Source organism: Pteronotus mesoamericanus, unplaced genomic scaffold (genome assembly GCF_021234165.1).
Source record: "Pteronotus mesoamericanus isolate MK-2021 breed Mesoamerican mustached bat unplaced genomic scaffold, CSHL_Meso_final scaffold_507, whole genome shotgun sequence".
Classification (NCBI taxonomy): Eukaryota; Metazoa; Chordata; class Mammalia; order Chiroptera; family Mormoopidae; genus Pteronotus; species Pteronotus mesoamericanus.
In genome coordinates this window covers 9,313,171-9,330,627 of record NW_026555319.1, presented here as the reverse complement: position 1 = coordinate 9,330,627, position 17,457 = coordinate 9,313,171, and the positions used below count along the sequence as shown (strand labels likewise).

At 35.9% G+C, this 17,457-nt stretch overlaps 1 protein-coding gene across 3 annotated transcripts in view; it reads left to right on the top strand.

Annotated features, from left to right (window-relative positions):
- TAOK3 (TAO kinase 3) overlaps nucleotides 1–17,457 on the top strand; it is a 140,055-nt gene that overhangs the window by 89,935 nt on the left and 32,663 nt on the right. For 2 of the 3 annotated variants that reach the window (XM_054594158.1, XM_054594157.1), the window contains exons 11-13: nucleotides 202–283; nucleotides 4,258–4,425; nucleotides 7,078–7,284. In XM_054594158.1, coding sequence (XP_054450133.1) covers nucleotides 202–283; nucleotides 4,258–4,425; nucleotides 7,078–7,284 — 457 coding nt within the window. The remainder of the gene's footprint in view (nucleotides 1–201; nucleotides 284–4,257; nucleotides 4,426–7,077; nucleotides 7,285–17,457) is intronic. The other variant, XM_054594159.1, reaches the window with a different exon arrangement.

Below are 17,457 nucleotides of genomic sequence, written 5' to 3'. Positions count from 1 at the left end.
GAACTAATCACATTCATAAGCCAAAAGAATTAATAGTACATACCATAAACTTGCAAATAGCTTAAGTTTATCCTGATATTCCAAATATATTTTATTAAAAGTCTAAAATGTAAAATTTCTCCTGGGATGAAAATATTTTAAGTAATTCATGTGTTCTTCAGAACCTGATTGTATTTTCTTTTGATGTATTTGCACACGTAGGACAGACTCTTTTAGGAGATTTGTTGATTACTGCTTACAGAAAATACCTCAGGAAAGGCCAACATCAGCGGAACTGTTACGGGTAATTTTCCCTCCCCCATCTTTTATTTACTTATTTATGTATTTACTTACTTACTTATTTTATTTATTGGGGTTACATTGGTCAATAAAATAATTTTTCAAATTTATATTCGAGAAGGGGGATTTAAAGTCATGTTGCAGTGAAATACAGTAAATCATTCTGCAGCAGCTCATCATGACAAACTGGATTAGAACATGCTCCCTTGTCATTCATCCAGAGATAGTAGGGAGGTGCAGAAATAACAAGACTATGTCAGTGTATGTGCTATACATATATTACCTGCGAATAGCTTTTCCTCATCTTTTCTTTAAGCTTATTCCCACCCCTGTTTTTTACTTATGACAAAAAATATTTCTCCTCGGTCTGGTCATTGTGATATTTGTATGACCAATGTCTGTATGAACTTGTAGGTCAGAATCTGCCAAAAATAACAACTCTGAGATTTTCACTTAGGTTTGTTATCAAATCATCAGGCATGTTGGTGACAAGACTGTCATCCTAACTGCTTTCATTTGAAACAAACATGTTTTTGAGCATCTCTTTTTTTAAAAGACTTTATTTATTTATTTTTAGATAGAGGGAAAGGGAGGGAGAAAGAAAGGGAGAGAAACATCGATGTGCGAGAGATACATAGATCAGTTGCCTCTCACATGCCTCCATCTGGGGACCTGACCTGCAACCCAGGCATGTACTCTGATTGAGAATCGAACCTGCGACCCTTTGGTTTGCAGGCCAGCACTCAGTCCACTGAGCCACACAAGCCAGGGCGAGTCTCTCTTTTCATGTAACATTTTATTATAGACTTATATATAGGCAATATGTTCCATCTATATCAGTGAAGTATGTGGGGATCTTTTAAAGTGTAAATATCTTTCTTTGGCACAAAATAGTCTAGATTTCTTTAACTTTTATCTGTATGCATCTTTTTCAACTCTGGTTTAAGAAAGACTGAAGGATTGTATTGCCTAAATTGGTGAAGCTTAAAAATGTCAGCTGCCTTTATACTTGAAGAGTACTTTGGCTAGGTAAAACATTCTTGGTTTCCATTTCCTTTTTCTTAGAACTCTGTAAACATTTTCCTATCATTTTCTGGCTTTTAGTGTTCCTGAAGAGGTAGGTCTGAAGCAGACTAGTTTTTCCACCAAAAGTAAGTTTTTTCTTCTCTTGAGTTGCAGACCACAGGAATATAGTGAGAGAAGCAACAGGGCAGAGCACTCTACCTAATTCTCATTTGGAGTGGAGCCATCACATATTCTAGATATGAACTATTATGTATGCCTTAGCAACAGCTCCATGTTTCTAGAGGGAAAAATGACAGACAGAGCAAAGCACTAATAAAAGATAAAGTAAAATCTTTATCACTTTGTTGTAATCAAATTGGTTTGATTTTACCAATAAAAAATCAATTTGTATTGATTTTAGAGAGAGGAAGAGGGAGAGAAACATTGATCAGCTGCCTCCCATGTTCACCCAGACCAGGGATCAAACCCACAACCTGGGTGTGTGCCCTAATTGGGGGTCATACCCCCAACTTCTTGTGCATGGGAGGATGCTCCAACCAACTAAGCCACTCAGCCAGGGCAGCAAAGATTTTTTTTTAAAGGGCATAAAAAGCATTACCATAAAGGGAAAAGATAATAACGTTGAGCTGTGTTAAAATTAAGGGGGGAATCTCAAAGAAGAAAATGATGCAAGGATTCCAAGATGAATTTTAGGGCAATAGATAACAAAAGGATATACAAAGCAAGTGGACCAAGGTAAAGAAAGAAATGGAAGAGGAAAACTTAAAACAACAGATTAAAATCATAAGCAACAGGCTAATAAAATAAACCTATCCATTTAGGGTGTTTCCCATGGTAGATAGTCTTAGGGAAATAAAACAAAATTCAAGGCAAATGAAAAAATTCTGAAAATGATTATAGAGAAGATGATACATGTAGAAGACAAAAGAGACTAACATAGGCCAACCTATTCCTGAAGAACAAAGCAAAACACGCGGAGCAGAAAATATTTAAAGATATACCTGAAGAAAACTTTTTTGTCAGTTAATGTTTAGATCTTTATTTTATTTGATTTGATGTAGTCTGTATTTGATTTGATGACCCAGAATAAATGAGCCTACCATTTATTCAACAGATATCTACTGATTGTCTGCTATGTGCCAAAGCACTATTTTAAGCGCTAAAAATAACATAGAAGTACACAAGAAAAAGATAGTTCCTGTACTCATGAAACCTAAATTCTAATGAACAAGTGTAAAAACAAACAATATGTGACAGTATAATGTCAGGTGACTGTTAAACTATTTACAGAAAAATAAAGTAGACACAGGGACAAAGAGTGACAAGATTGGTGGGGAAGGAGTGTTAGATAAGGAAGAGAAAACAAAATAGACACCACAATAATGTAAGATGGGGAGGAGGGTTGAGGCAGATTCTAACAGGACTATTCTATACCCGGCATTGCTTTTGCTTTATTATGTAGTTTCAGATTTGAACCTAAGTTATAATTTCAAGTTTACTAAAAACCAATTTGCTCTTGTATAATTGCAAGCACTGGAGTAGCAAAATAATTTCCTTTCTCCCTTTCGTTCTCATCTTGAAATATGCAGGCTACACTTACTTCCGGGAGTGGTATTTCATCTTCAGAAAGGACCCTTTGCAGAGGAAGAGATATTTTATAAAAGCAGGAGCAAAAGCCACAATTTCCCTGACAGCAAAGTCAGGGTGAAGAACCACAAGACATGTAGATTTTTTTTTCTTCTCACAATGGTCCTGTTCCTCTTTTATATCTTTTTAAACTTACAAAGAAGTAAAATTCATTTCATCCTCTAAGGTCTACTACATTTATCTCATTTCTCCCAAAATCTTCCAGTTATAATTTCACATAAGTGAATTTTTCACATAACTGAACCTTTTCCTTTAAGAAACAAAGCATCTTCCTTCCACTTTTGAACATTTCCTTTGTTAAAATACAGAATATGTTTCTCTGCCTTCTAAAGAAGTATAATAAATAACATAACTTCACTTCGTGATGGCTCAGAAACAGTAGTGTGTTGTAAACTCTTGGTGTATAAAATGACTATATGAGCGTCTTGCCCCTCTTTGCAAACAGCCCACAAAACTTTGTTCATTTTCATTTGGTTGGCGGTTGGTGTGTTAGTCATGGAATGTCTTTCTTTCTGTATTGTCAGGCTGTCAGAGAACTTTCAAAGTGCACTTCTTTTTATGACAAGTAACCCTATCTCTAACAATTCTCAATCTTTTTTCTCCCACTTTCATTCCCTCTTTCTAACCTGCTATAGGCTGAGAAATCAGGAAACGGAAATATGTGTTAAAGATCATTGACAATATTGAAAGTGAGGGCCGCTTAAACCAAGAAAAGTTTATGGACCTTTGGGGCAGATATTTTTATTCCTCAGAGGCCTTTTCCCCTTTTTTTCTGGTGATAATGACTTTTTAAAGGGAAGATGAAGTTGCCAGAATTCTGATCTCTGAATTTAACAGCTCTCACATTTTCAGTCATACACCATATACGACCACAGAAATAGAAAACAAAGTACACACAACAATAGTGTAAGGGGGAGAGGAGGGTTGAGGTAGATTCTAACAGGAATATTCTATATTCTGCATTGCTTTTTTTTTTATTATATAGTTTCAGTTTTGAAAGTTAGAAGCCACTCAGCTACTAATTAACGTTATAGTCACTGTTATTACCTGAAAGAAAAGGTAAACCTCTAGAGTTCTCATGTAAATTCTAGAACAAAGCCCTCAAAATGGGGCATGAAGTAGAAAAGCATTTTAGTTATCTCATTATGAGATCTATACAATGAGAAGTTACATGATATGAAAATCTTGTTATTTCTGCAAAATCCATAGAACTGTTTTATGTCTATTTACTGCTATATCTACATCTTGCACCTAAGAGTGTGTTTCTCATTATCAGTTTTTGTTATTTTCTTCTCCTTCAATTAGCATGACTTTGTGCGACGAGATCGGCCGCTACGTGTCCTAATTGACCTCATACAGAGGACAAAAGATGCTGTTCGTGAACTAGATAACCTACAATACCGAAAAATGAAAAAAATCCTCTTCCAAGAGACGCGAAATGGACCCTTGAATGAGTCCCAGGAGGAAGAAGAAGTAAGTTCAACTCCTAGAATGGCTACTCTGTGAGAAAGTTCTGGGCTGGGCATTATAAAACACTTCAGGGGATGAAAGTGTAATGATACTTTCTGCCTTAAGAAACACACAAAGTTGCAAAAGAAACATTCATGAAATAACTCTTATATAAAACAAAATATGGAAAATGCTATAGAGGTCTATCACCATGTAGGGGTGCATAGTGGGGATTAGTGAAAGTTGTAGGGAGGACATGGTGTGGGTGATTTTTTACAGAAGGGCATAGGGCATTTTAGACTCAGGAAAATGCTGTGCTTTGGAAAGATGATCCTAGCAATAAAATATAAGATAGATTTGATTGGTGACTGACTAGTCTATGCAAGATGTAAAAAGGGCAGTGTCGATGGGAATGGGGGGAAAAGGAACACTTTTGAGAAACACTGTAGAGGTAGATTCAGTAATGCAGTGCTTCTTGTTGAAAGTGACAGTGACAGATGAGGAGGAGTTTAAGGCAACTTGAGCCTTTGAGCCTGGATAACGAGAGTATGTCAGTACCAAGAACAGAAAAAGAGCCAAGGAGAAAGAGTAGGTTTAAGATGATTTTAGTTTGGTGCCTATGGAGTTGAAGGTCCCAGCATTATATGCCACTGACACAGGCTATAGATGGAGTTTTCAAAGGAGAGGTGACTTCCTGGTTTCTCATTCAAATAACTTGAAAAGGATTGGTAGAGGTAAGGCTAATGACAATTGGGTCACCTGAACAACACCTAGTAATTGGCTGAGATAGACAAATCCAGAACATAGAAAAGAGGTGTGAATAAAGGGTAGTTGGTTGGCGGTCAAGAGCACTAAAATGATCATGAACCAAGGAGTGGATTGTAGAATGAGAATGCCATGTAAGAAAAGGGAGACCTAAGAGGTAAAGGCAACACAGATGTTAAGAGAGTACACAGTTTCAAGGAGGGAGCAGCCAGTACCATCAGACGCTGCCAAGAGGTCAGGTTAGACCAGGAAAAAATGTTAAGTGTTTCATAAGTAGGGTATTCTCAATGACCTTAGTAAAAGCACTTTTATAGGAATAGTTAGGATGAACATTAAGTTTACTGTGGGTTTTAGGATAAATGGGAAATGAAAAAATAGAGATAGCAAAACTTTGTTATTGTAAGATGTATAAACTTGGCTAAGAAGGAAAAATGACAAAGGGAAGTATGTAGAGAGGCACATAAATATGGGCAGGCCTCTTCAGATCTCTTTGCAGAGAGGAAGCAGCCAGGCCAGTGACATCAAAGATAGAGGAAAGAGATACAGTTAAAGAGGTGGGATCTCAGGAAGTGCTGAGGATAGGGGCAAGAGTATTTGAGCACAGATTAGCCTATCTAAAACTAGATAAAAAGGAGGAAAGGAATGATGAATGTTATTTTAGCTTTTTCATACAAAAGAAAATAAAACAATTATTTTATTAATAATTGTAAAAGTTAAATTTAGAAAGCTGAATTAGACTATAAAATCTCTTGATTGCATATATACGAATGACCCCCTTTAATTGGGAAAATAGATCTATCAAAAATATAATGCATTACCTAACATTTTAAAATACCCCAATTACCTATGCCAGTGGTTCCTTATGTTGCCGAGTAACAATTCTTTGAAAATATATATGTACAAATCTTTTTTGAAAATAGGGTTTATTTGGAACTGAGTTGCTTTAATTATATTATTTAATCTTATATCGAAAGATATCCCACCATGATGGATAAATTATACATTCTGATTATTTTACCACTTCTCAAATAGTAGTCTTTTCTTTAAAATATTTTATTTATTTATTTTTAGAGAGAGGGGAAGGGAGGGAAAAAAAGAGGGAGAGAAATATCAATGTGTGGTTGCCTCTCATGTGCCCCTACTGGGGACCTGGCCCGCAACCCAGGCATGTGCTCTGACTGGGAATCAAACTAGCAACACTTTGGTTTGCAGGCCAGCACCCAAACCACTTAGCCACACCAGTCAGGGCTCAAATAGTAGTCTTTAGACTACTATATATAAATAATAGTGAGGAATACCAGTATTATTTAACAGATATATTTAATAAGATTACAGAGGTGAGCATGATAGAATTGCTTAAGGGAGGCAGAATTTAATTACCTATCCAGGACAGTAGAATTAATATCCCTTCTTAGATATGAAGTTACTCAATAATGACTTGCAAAGGAGTATATTGCTTGTCAAATCTCTGAAAACTCTTTTTACCCTATTTTAGTTTCAAGTGACCACTGCCGTGGTTGCAGATTGGTCACCTGTCCAATCACCGGCAGTCTTCCTGTAGCACCTTGATGTTCCTGAAGGTCTCTCACAAACCTGGCCTGATTCTGCTTCCTGAATGGCAATACAATAAGATGATAGTTGCATATGACAGGGGAAAGCCCTGGGATAGCAGCATTTGAAGCCTTATGACTCATGTCCAGAATGGCCCCTGGGGAAGGCACAGAAGTGATTTTGAGACGTCTGAAAATGGTGGGGGAATAGTGGAGCCACTACATAAAAAGTTTATCTTTGCAGATTTGTCAGAAAAGCAACCTGGCACTGCAAAATTGAGTGTGCTTAATAGCTTAGTCAATGGATTGGCGCTTTATCTCCAGTCATTTTTTTTTAAACCCGAGTGTCCCATTTTTATAGGACAGCGAACATGGAACCAGCCTGCGCAGGGAGATGGACAGCCTGGGCAGCAACCATTCTATCCCAAGCATGTCTGTGAGCACAGGCAGCCAGAGCAGCAGTGTGAATAGCATGCAGGAGGTCATGGATGAGAACAGCACTGAACTTGTGATGATACATGATGACGAAAGCACAGTAAATTCCAGTTCCTCTGTTGTGCACAGGAAGGTAGGTTTCACCGTCCCCTTCAGAGCTCTAGCCTTTGTCAATCATAGTGAAGCCAGCTCAGGTCATTTAGCACCCATATATTTTAGTTATCTTTTTACAATTGAAATATGGGACTAAACCTAGCACTAAATAAGCTCTCTTACAGTAAAAAGGTAATGAAGGACTGTGTAACCTATGTCTGTGCCTGTTTTTTCATCTTCTCTTGATAATCTGATGTCTAACACCATCAGTAACTTAAAATTGTAAAAATCCATAAATCTCCAAGTCAAATAAACCAATAAGTCCTTCTCTAAACCAATAACCTTAATACTGTAGAGCAGTAACTTTCAACCTTTTTCATCTCATGGCACACATAAACTAATTGCTAAATTCTGAGGCACACCAAAAAATATATTTTTTGCCAATCTGGAAAAAAAAAAAACGATGCGGGGGGGGTTATTTATTTATTTTTCGAGAGAGGGGAAGGCAGTGAGAAAGACAGGAAAAGAAACATTGATGTGCAAGAGAAACATCGATTGGTTGCCCCAACCAAACGCCCTACCTGGGGACCTGGTCCTCAACTCAGGCATGTGCCCTGACCAGGAACTGAACCTGCGACCTTTCACTGTGCAAGGACAACGCCCAACCAACTGAGCCATGGTGGCGAGGTGCAGTATAACTTTGATTCATTCACACCAGATGGCTATTGTGTTGGTTGCTGTCACTATTTTTATTTGAGAGTCTAAGGGAATAAGAGGTTAGTGCCCCTGACTAAATGGTCACTTATTGCACCTTTTAAAAATTCTTGGGGTACACCCCTGAGCCTGCCATGGCACTCTGGTTGCAAATTGCTGCTATAGTCCTTAAAACCTTCCTGAGTAAAACCCCTTGGGTGTGCCCATTTAGTAGAAGTGTGCTTTTTCCAAGTATGCTTCTTAATGTATATTCCCAAGACACTATTTTAGAAACACTTTCTACTCTTTCCTGTTGAATCTTGAATTTACTGTTTCTAATTCTTCTAAGACTAGCTTTCTGTTACCTTAAATATTCTGACTTTTGAATGAATGACTCTTTTTTATTTTTACTTTATTTTTCCAATTAAATATCCTTATTTCTTGCAAGCCTATCATGGTTCATAAATTGAAATACTTTATGCAAAAAAATTTTAAGCTTCTTTCAAAGCAATTTCTATAAGATGAGTGTTTCACAGAATTATCAATAATTTTTTGGAAGAATTCCCAAAAGTGTTTTGAGTGACCATAGGTAAGAAGTTCATAGAATTGAATTATAGGGGGGAAAAAATCCCTTATAATTTTGTCCTTTTTAGATATATTTGATGTATGTATGTACTTATTTTAATAAATGGCAGTGATCACATTCTAATTCCAGTGAGAGAGTGTGTTGAAGAGTAGAATTTTTTTTCACTTACACTTCTATTGGTTGTGCATTTTTCTTGAGAAGAAAAGAAAATTGAGCAGGTAAGGATGAAGGGCAGGAGAAAATATATTGGTCCCTGGTTGTGAATAGTGGAAGGATACATATTTATCTTCTGAACTGATGAATTTATTATTTATTCAACTAATACTGGTGGGGGGACTTCTGATATGTGCCAGAAGCTATGATGTACAATCTATGGAAGGCCCTATGGATATAGAGGAAATAAAACAGACTTAGTGTTTTCATGGAGCTTATTATCTGTAGGGAAGATTAAGCAAATAATGATACTAATAACTATATCATATAACTATGAGACTTGCTCTGGGTAAAAGGAGGATTTAATCTAGCAGGCAGTTGTACAAAGCCTACCCAAAAAAGTGACATTTAAGGTAAAACTTTAAAGACAAGTGGAAGATAGCTAACATGGGGTGAGAGATGGGGGTGAATCAGCAAGCAACATGTGCAAAGAACCTGAGACAAAAAGAAATTCATATGCTCAGGAAAAGGGGAAAGGTCAGAGAGGTTAGTTTGGTGAACTACGCAGAGAGTCAATTGAGACCAGAAAGACAGCAAGGATCCAGATTATCAGAAAGTCATGGAAAGAAGTGGTATCAGATGGATGCAGAAATGTGCTAAGAATTCAGCATTGCCAGCTGGGCTTCTTTGAATACAGGCAAGTGATCATATACGTATTTGAAGGGTAGAAAGGTTTTGCGAGGCTTTCTTTTTGGAAGCAGCTTTCACGGATGCTGACATCTGGCTTTCCATTCTACTTCCTCTGGGACTCCATGGGTATAGATGGCAAAAGAAGAGACATTCTGTTGGATCTTTTTACTCCAAAACTTCTCAAATAGGAACCCAGAATTAGAAGAAAGATACTACTGGAATAATCAAAAGAAAGATGACCCTGGCCTCAAGTGTAGTGAGGGTTTCCATTTTAATTTCGACATGCTGGTGTAGAGTTTCCTTGTGATGCTCTGGATCTCTCGATACTTTTTTCTCCCTGGTGCAATCATTTGAGAAGTATAAGGTAGTTGTATTTGATCCACAAAAAACTGTTTTGGGGGAAGAATTTAAATTATATAATGTATTTCTTTTTCATGATGCGATAGAGGAAATGTGATGGACAAAAATTGGAAAACCTTTGCAAGAAAAACTGAATAAATTAACTTTAAGTTATAAGCAAGCTAATCAAAAGGCTATCAACAGAGTCAATAGGCAACCCACAGAATGGGAGAAAATGTTTGTAAATCATATTTATATATTTAATATTTTGCATTTATAATATTTGCATGTAAAATATTTGCATATCTAATAAGGAATTAATATCCAGACTCTATAGAAAACTCCTAAAATTCAACAACCAAAAGTGAACAACCCAAATAAAATATGAGCAAAGGACTTGAATAGACATTTCTCTAAAGAACATATACATATAACCAATAAGCACATGAAAAGATACACAACATCACTAATCATTAAGGAAATGCAAATCAAAACATACATTGAGATACCACCTCATACCCATTAGGATGTCTACTATCAAAAAAAAAAAATAATAGGTGTTGACCAGGATGTGGGAAAATTGGAACCCTTGTACACTGTAAGTGGGAATTTAAAATGATACATCTGCTGTGGAAAACAGGAAGAAGTCCCTTAAAAAAATAAAAATAGAAATGCCATATGATCCAGCAATACCACTTTTGGGTATACACCAAAAGTATTGAAAGCAGAGTCTCAGAGACATAGCTCTACACCCATGTTCATAATAGTATTATTCACAATAGCTAAAATGCAGAAACAACCCCAGGGTCCATCAATGGATAAATGAATAAGCAAAATGTGATATATACATACAATGGAATATTCTTTGGCTTTAAAAAGGAAGGAAATTCTGACATATGCTATAACAAAGATGAATCATGAGGACATTACGCTAAGTGAAATATGCTAGTCACAAAAAGACAAATACTGTGTGATTGCACCTATATCTATATAAAGTACTTAGAGCACTCAAAATCAAAGAGACAGAAAGGAAAATGGTAGTTTCTAGGGGCTAGGGAGAGGGGAGAAATGGGGAGTTGTTGTTTAATGTGCACAGAGTTTCAGTACGGTGTACTGAACTGTACATTTAAAAATAGTTAACATGGTACATTTATATGCATTTTACCACAATAAAAAGAGGGGAAAAATATAAGTAGGCTATAAAAATATTATATATGAAAACTTAATGTTAAGTATGGTATACCTGTGCTTAAAAATACCATCTTCAAAAACAGTAAAAACAAAATATATTTACATAGCTTATATTGTTGGCTCACTTGAATTCCTAAGTTTTCCACTTAAGAACATAAATGAAATAAGATCTTGAACTCTAAATGGAAAATTTTTGTATAATGGACTATAGGAATAAGGAAACTAGTTTATAGTTCTATCTGCCACTGATAGTTTTATGTTACTTTGGATAAGTCACAAACCTCAGTTACTCCATCTGTAAAACTAGGAATTGTTCTATATGGTTTACAAGATCCCTTCCAGCTCCAAAATTCTGTGCTTCTGTTCCTGTAATAATTAAAGAAACAAACCTCTAATGTGACCCTCGAACTGCTTTGTAGAGGTACCTCAGGAGCAAGCCTCCTCTATACCTCACCCAGTATAAGGTCTGCTTCATCTCTTACATTATATATTTGGATTCCACTTAAGATTTCACTTGCAGAAGGGTTGGGGTTTTTTTGTTGTTGTTGTTGTTGTTTTGTTTTCTAAAAGCCACTGCCCTGATCAGTCCCTTCTCCATGCAGATGGGACAGTAAGTACAGTATATAACATGTAGGTAGGTGAAGGTAACATTTGTGTGGCAGGTTGGATTCTCTAGGAAGCAGGGTTGACACGATTTATCACAGCAGGTTTTTTATTATTAAGAGTTTCCTTTGGGTTGAATACCCATCAAAGGGAAGAGAGGGGAGCAACATTGATAAGAGGGCAAAGCTGAACTGAGATGTAGGCGTCAACCAACCTTCCAGTGAGCTGTAGAGCTAAACTGGTCCTTCGGAGTTGGGCCAGAATAACCAGGCCTTGATACCCAAACTAGATCAGTCAGTGTATATGAGCAACCTGGGAAGGTTATGAACTTAAGCAAGGCTGCCCTCTACAGCCGAGGCAGTTCCTAAAGAAATGACAGCCAAAGAGCACTGCCAGCATGTCTTGTCTTAAGGGATGTGGTGCATTTCTGAATCTATCATCATTTGCGACCACAAAAATTATTTTAGAAAAAAAGCAAGCAATATTGTTATACAGAACATTTACCACTTTTGTATGGGTCCAGGATTTTAGAAAAGCTTATATATCACTAAATTATCATATTATAAACAGTGTGCTACCCATTATCTCATTATCCTATTTTATTTTCTATTTAATACTTGTCACTATCTAAAACTATATTATGAATTAACTTATCTATTATTTTATGAGTAAAATGTAGATTTTATTAGGGCAAAGACTATGCCTGCCTTGCTATGCACTGTATCTCAACACCTATAATAGTGTCTGGCACAGCATAGCCACTCAGTAAATAATTATGGAATGAATGAATAAAAAAACCCTACAGGGAATGAATTAATTACCAGATATTAAATATCATGCTATGTTGGTTCATTGAATATAATGAAAAAGGGTTAAACAATATTAATCATTATCTTGATGGCTTGGAAGACTTAAGAATTTCTCCAATAATAATACTCTAGACAATAAGAACATGCTTAATAAATGGGAACACATTAGAATAAGGGTGGGGCACTGGCCAGTATGGCTCAGTTGGTTGGAGCATCATCTCATAGACCAAGTGGTCACGGTTCAGTTCCCAGTCAGGGCACATACCTGGGTTGCAGGTTCAATCCCTGGTCAGGGCACTATAGGAAGGCAGCCAGTTGTTTTTCTCTCTGGCATTGATGTTCCTCCCTCCCCCCGCCACCCGCCCTGCCTCAATCTCTCTGAAAGCAATGAAAAAATTGTCCACGGGTGAGGATAAAAAATAATAATAAGAGTGGGGAATGTTTTACACCTCCAGATTATTGCAATCAAGCAGATATACCCTAAATTGGTCAAATCATAGATATGAAACATTACCATTTTATATAGGAAGTAAACTTACTTTTAAAGGCCATGTGTAAGTAGTAAGAGTGTGACTTGCAATTAACTGCTCTGCATCTAGAATAAAGATGCCCTGATTTTAGCAGGACAGTTCTATCACAGACCAAGCCCCAAAAATGTAAAGTGGGACACTGAAAATTTCCTTTGACATTAGAATTTCAGGTTACTTCTTTCTCTCCCATCTTTGCCTCTACTCTGGTCTTTCCCAGGCCCTGAAGGGTTCCTAATCTTATCTTCCTTTTGAGCAAGAATGATTTGATAAATCTAAAAATATATTCTGACAAAATAAACTTTAAGTACTTATTTATTTTCCCCTTGCTAGTGTTGCCACAAAGCTTTTTCCAATGACAAGAATATCACCATTTCTTTAGACTGGGAGTTCCTTGAGGACATCTCTCACCACCTACTGCCTAGCAGAGTGTCTGTCACATAGTAAGCACTCAATAAATGTCTTGTGAAATTTTATAAGAACCAACTCTGCACCCCAATTCTTGATTATTCACAAATGGTTCCAGTGCAGACTTTTAATCCAGATTACATATTTTGCTCTCACCCAGCCTGCTTCTGAGCCTTTGTGCTACTCCTTAAAGTCATTGTATATAAAGCAGTAGCAAACAGATTTTAATATCATCCTAAGCAACAAAGTCTATTTTCTTAATTTGTCAATTAAAAGGTATACTTTATTTTGTTAGAGTCTAAAATTGGTTGTCTTAGCCTGTTGCTGCCATCTATTTATATAAATCATTGGACTTTCATATACTAAAATTATTTCTTCATTTATGTTATATTAGATATCCCTAAAGAACTCTGTAATCATTGTGGCACCCTTTTAGCGATTATTTTTAAAAATAATGCTATCCTAGCTCCTAAAGCTTGACTTGGCTCCTACTATTATTAATTTTTTTTCTTCTTTTACAAAAGAACAGCTTTCACCAATTGGGGGGAAGAAAAAAAAGAAATGTCCTTGAGGGGATAGGATGTTCTAGTTTAATTGTCACTTGCTTCAGTGGCCTTTCCTATTATTTTTGCTGAAGAGTGGGGCGGGTTCTTTGACTCTTCAACTCACATTTTGCAAAGTAAAAGTAAATTAACATATGAAGGTAACGTTTCTTAAACGGAGCAGATCTGCAGTCCTTCCCCACCCCCCACCTCCCCACCCCCGCCCCCAGGAACATCTTTATCCTCAGCATTCTGCTAGTCAGCATTTTTTCTCCCTAATGGCTATCCTTCCAGGTTAAGGCACCCTTTCCATCTCCTCTTCCTCTAGTACCAGGGGTGTCCAACCTTTTGGCACCTCTGGGCCACACTGGAAGAAGAGTTGTCTTGGGCAACACATTAAATACACAAACAAACAAAAATCTCATAATGTTTTAAGTAAATTTATGATTTTGTGTTGGGCCACGTGCATAGTCACCCTGGGCCACATGAGGCCCATGGGCCATGGATTTGACACCCACAGGTTTCGACAGTTACAGCTGCTTAGGCAATAAATTAATAATTTTGAAATGAACAAAACAGAAGAGAGAGTGGGTTTGCTGATCCTTTCTCCACAGCATGAAGAGTATTAGAATCTATAAAAGGGTTTCTTATCGCCAGATGAAGCCATTTTTAGGTTCCCCTCTTCCCCCCATGTAAAAGTATGCTTGTATGTGTGTCAATATTTTACAACTTTCTTGGAGTACAGAGTGGCAGGCTTTTATGAAATACAGATTTGAATTCTGTTAAATAATATAAGAGAAGATGTCATTATCCTCGCATCTCAGACCTATATTCTTGAGCTTATTTATTCAGCAAACATTTACTGAATTCCTGCTAAGTATCAAGCACTATGCTAGGTGCTAGAGTAACTGAGATTTTTCAAGCCACATTTACTGTCTTCCAAAACCCCACAGTTTCATGCATAGACAGACAAGTAAATGTGATGAATAGAGTGGTAAAGGTATACCCAAAATTTAACAGAATTGAGAGGGGTGATTTCCAGGATTAATTTCAAGTTAAGCTAGAAACTATAAACAAGTGGCTACATTGTAAATTTTCATTTTAGAAGCATTACTATTCAGACACTTAAGGAAAAACTTCTAAATAAAAGTAAAGCATCTTATCCAGAGTATAATAGGAAAAAGTTTGCGCCTCATGTTTTACATACTTCACTGTATTGGATATAAGTTCAATTCTTTTTGACTAAACATTTGGGACAAACATTACAGCTTCTTTTTTAATCTGAAGTTTTATTTCTCATGATGAAAGAACATTGTAAAGCTACCAGGTTAACATAGATTTACTTAAAACTGGTCCCCAATCATACTGGTATTTCAAAGAGCTAGTTTGTTTATTCCTGAATGATAATGTTTTAAAGATAAATTGTAACCAAGTCATATAGTTTGTCCTGATAAAGTAGGACATGATAATTGTTCTTCATATTCTAAAATCATTCTACAGCATCAGAAAAGATGGCTCTCTCGTTATTTGTAAGTAATCTTAATAGGTTCCTAGCTGCATAAAATAGCAAACTGACCTTTTCCACTATTAATCTTCCAATGTGTTTAGTTTAGAAACTCTGGGAGCCAAGTGTAGTCATTCTCAAAGGGACCGCTACTTAAAAGGGGCAATATAACCAACAGACAGTACACCCAGTGAAGCTGATAGTTTAATTTGTTCGCACTTACTTCTCAAGTCACACTCCCCCCACTTTAAAATGGCTTTATTATTTAATTTGCCTTCAAAGTTTGCAACTTGTTTTATGTAAAGAATAAACTATTTTAAAATTCACTTTCCAATGTACTTGAAATGGATATCACTGCGACACTAAAATTTTCCCCATTTTGTGTTCTTTTGCAAAACTTGGTGTTAGTGATCTCTGTTATGAAGGTGATATGGAAAACCAAAAACTGTTCAAAAAGGAAAAAAAATGTCAGGATATAAAGCAAAGATTATACTGTTAGCATTATATTACACTTAAAGTAGGTTAAAATTTTGGAACTGTTCTTCAGACTAACTTCTAAAATAGCATTATTTTTAAAATATAACTTACTGGGTTTTTTAATTAGCTTTGTGTCAACTAAAATCATTATGATTTTGAGTTTTAACTTTTCTGTGTATTTCAAGATCCTTGAGTTAAAAAAATGTAGCTAATACAATGTGACTTTTAATTGGATAAGCAGAATCCTAACATAAGTGTTCATTTTTACGTGAGAGAAAATGTAATAGTATTAAAATTATACATATTTGCATGTTTTGTTTTATTGTTATGTGAAGAGTGTGAATTCTAGTGTCACTGGTTATCTTTGTAAATCAAGTTCTAACATTTTGAAACTTAGCAGCTACCACATCATTTGAGATCTTCTTAAAATTAGCTAGCTAATCCTCACCAGAACTATGACTCCTCAGGCCTCTACCTAGTCTACTTCTTGGGCTTGCTGGCATTTAAAAGCTTCTTGCTTTTCTGGTACTATAATATTAAGTAAGATCAATTTTGGAGAGAAATGAAATTTATTAATGAACATTCAGCAACATGAATGGTAGCAGATCCAAGTGACTTCCTCTTTAGAACCTAAACCTAGTGCATAAATTCCAGTCCCACACATATTTCTTTGCCCTGTGAAATAAAGAGTTTATATTTCCCAGAAAATAATGTAGAAAAATTTTAATTGACCTAGGATGTTTTTATAAGTTTGAAAAATATGGGTTGAGATGCATTTTTAACCTTCAGCACGATCTAATAGAACTTTCTGCAACGATGGAAATGATCTTTATCTGTTCAATATGGTAGCCATAATTAGTGTCTACCTTGAAACATAGCTTGTGTGACTTAAGGACTAAATTTTACATTTAATTTAAATATCCATGTGGCTAGTGGCTATCTTATGACACAGTACGGTAGTAGAACATCCCTTAAATTTTATATACATGCCCTTAATGGCATTTAGGATCTCTTCATTATTTTTAAAAAATAGACCACAATACAGTAAATTAAAAAAAAATCTCCAAATATAAATATAATGGGAGATACCATCCGAGCATTCTGAAGCATTCTAAATTTATAAAAGGAAAAAGAAAATCAGTCCAATGATAAATTTAATCTTGGCTCTTAGCTTTTACATAAAAACCTGGATGTAAAATTTAATATCCCTCAAGGAGTATATGTGTTTTGACTTACCAAAATTTTAGACTATATAATAAAATGTTATGTTTTCTAAACCTTTAATTTTTGTTTGCTGATGAAGGAAAGGGCAATTATAAAAAATTTCAAATAACCATGGACAAAATGCAAAACTGACTTCTCACAAATGGTTTCTCCTAAAACCCTAGGGGAATAAGAGAATTAATTTCTCCTTCACTGCCCTGAACATGTACTATTTAAAAGTCCCCCATGGTTGTACATGTTTTTGAGCTATTAATTATTATAGTATCTTCTTTTCTGCAGGGTTAGAGCCACTTACTGACTGGCCACTCCATCTTTTATAGAGAGACACAACACCCTTTGAAAGCATTTTCCCCTTTAAAAGTCATTCCAATTGCATTTAAGAAACATCCATTACTATCCTTCCAGGGAGCATTATTTTTCACTGGGCGTTACAATAAGATTAATCATCTTTGCCTATCAAGAAGCAT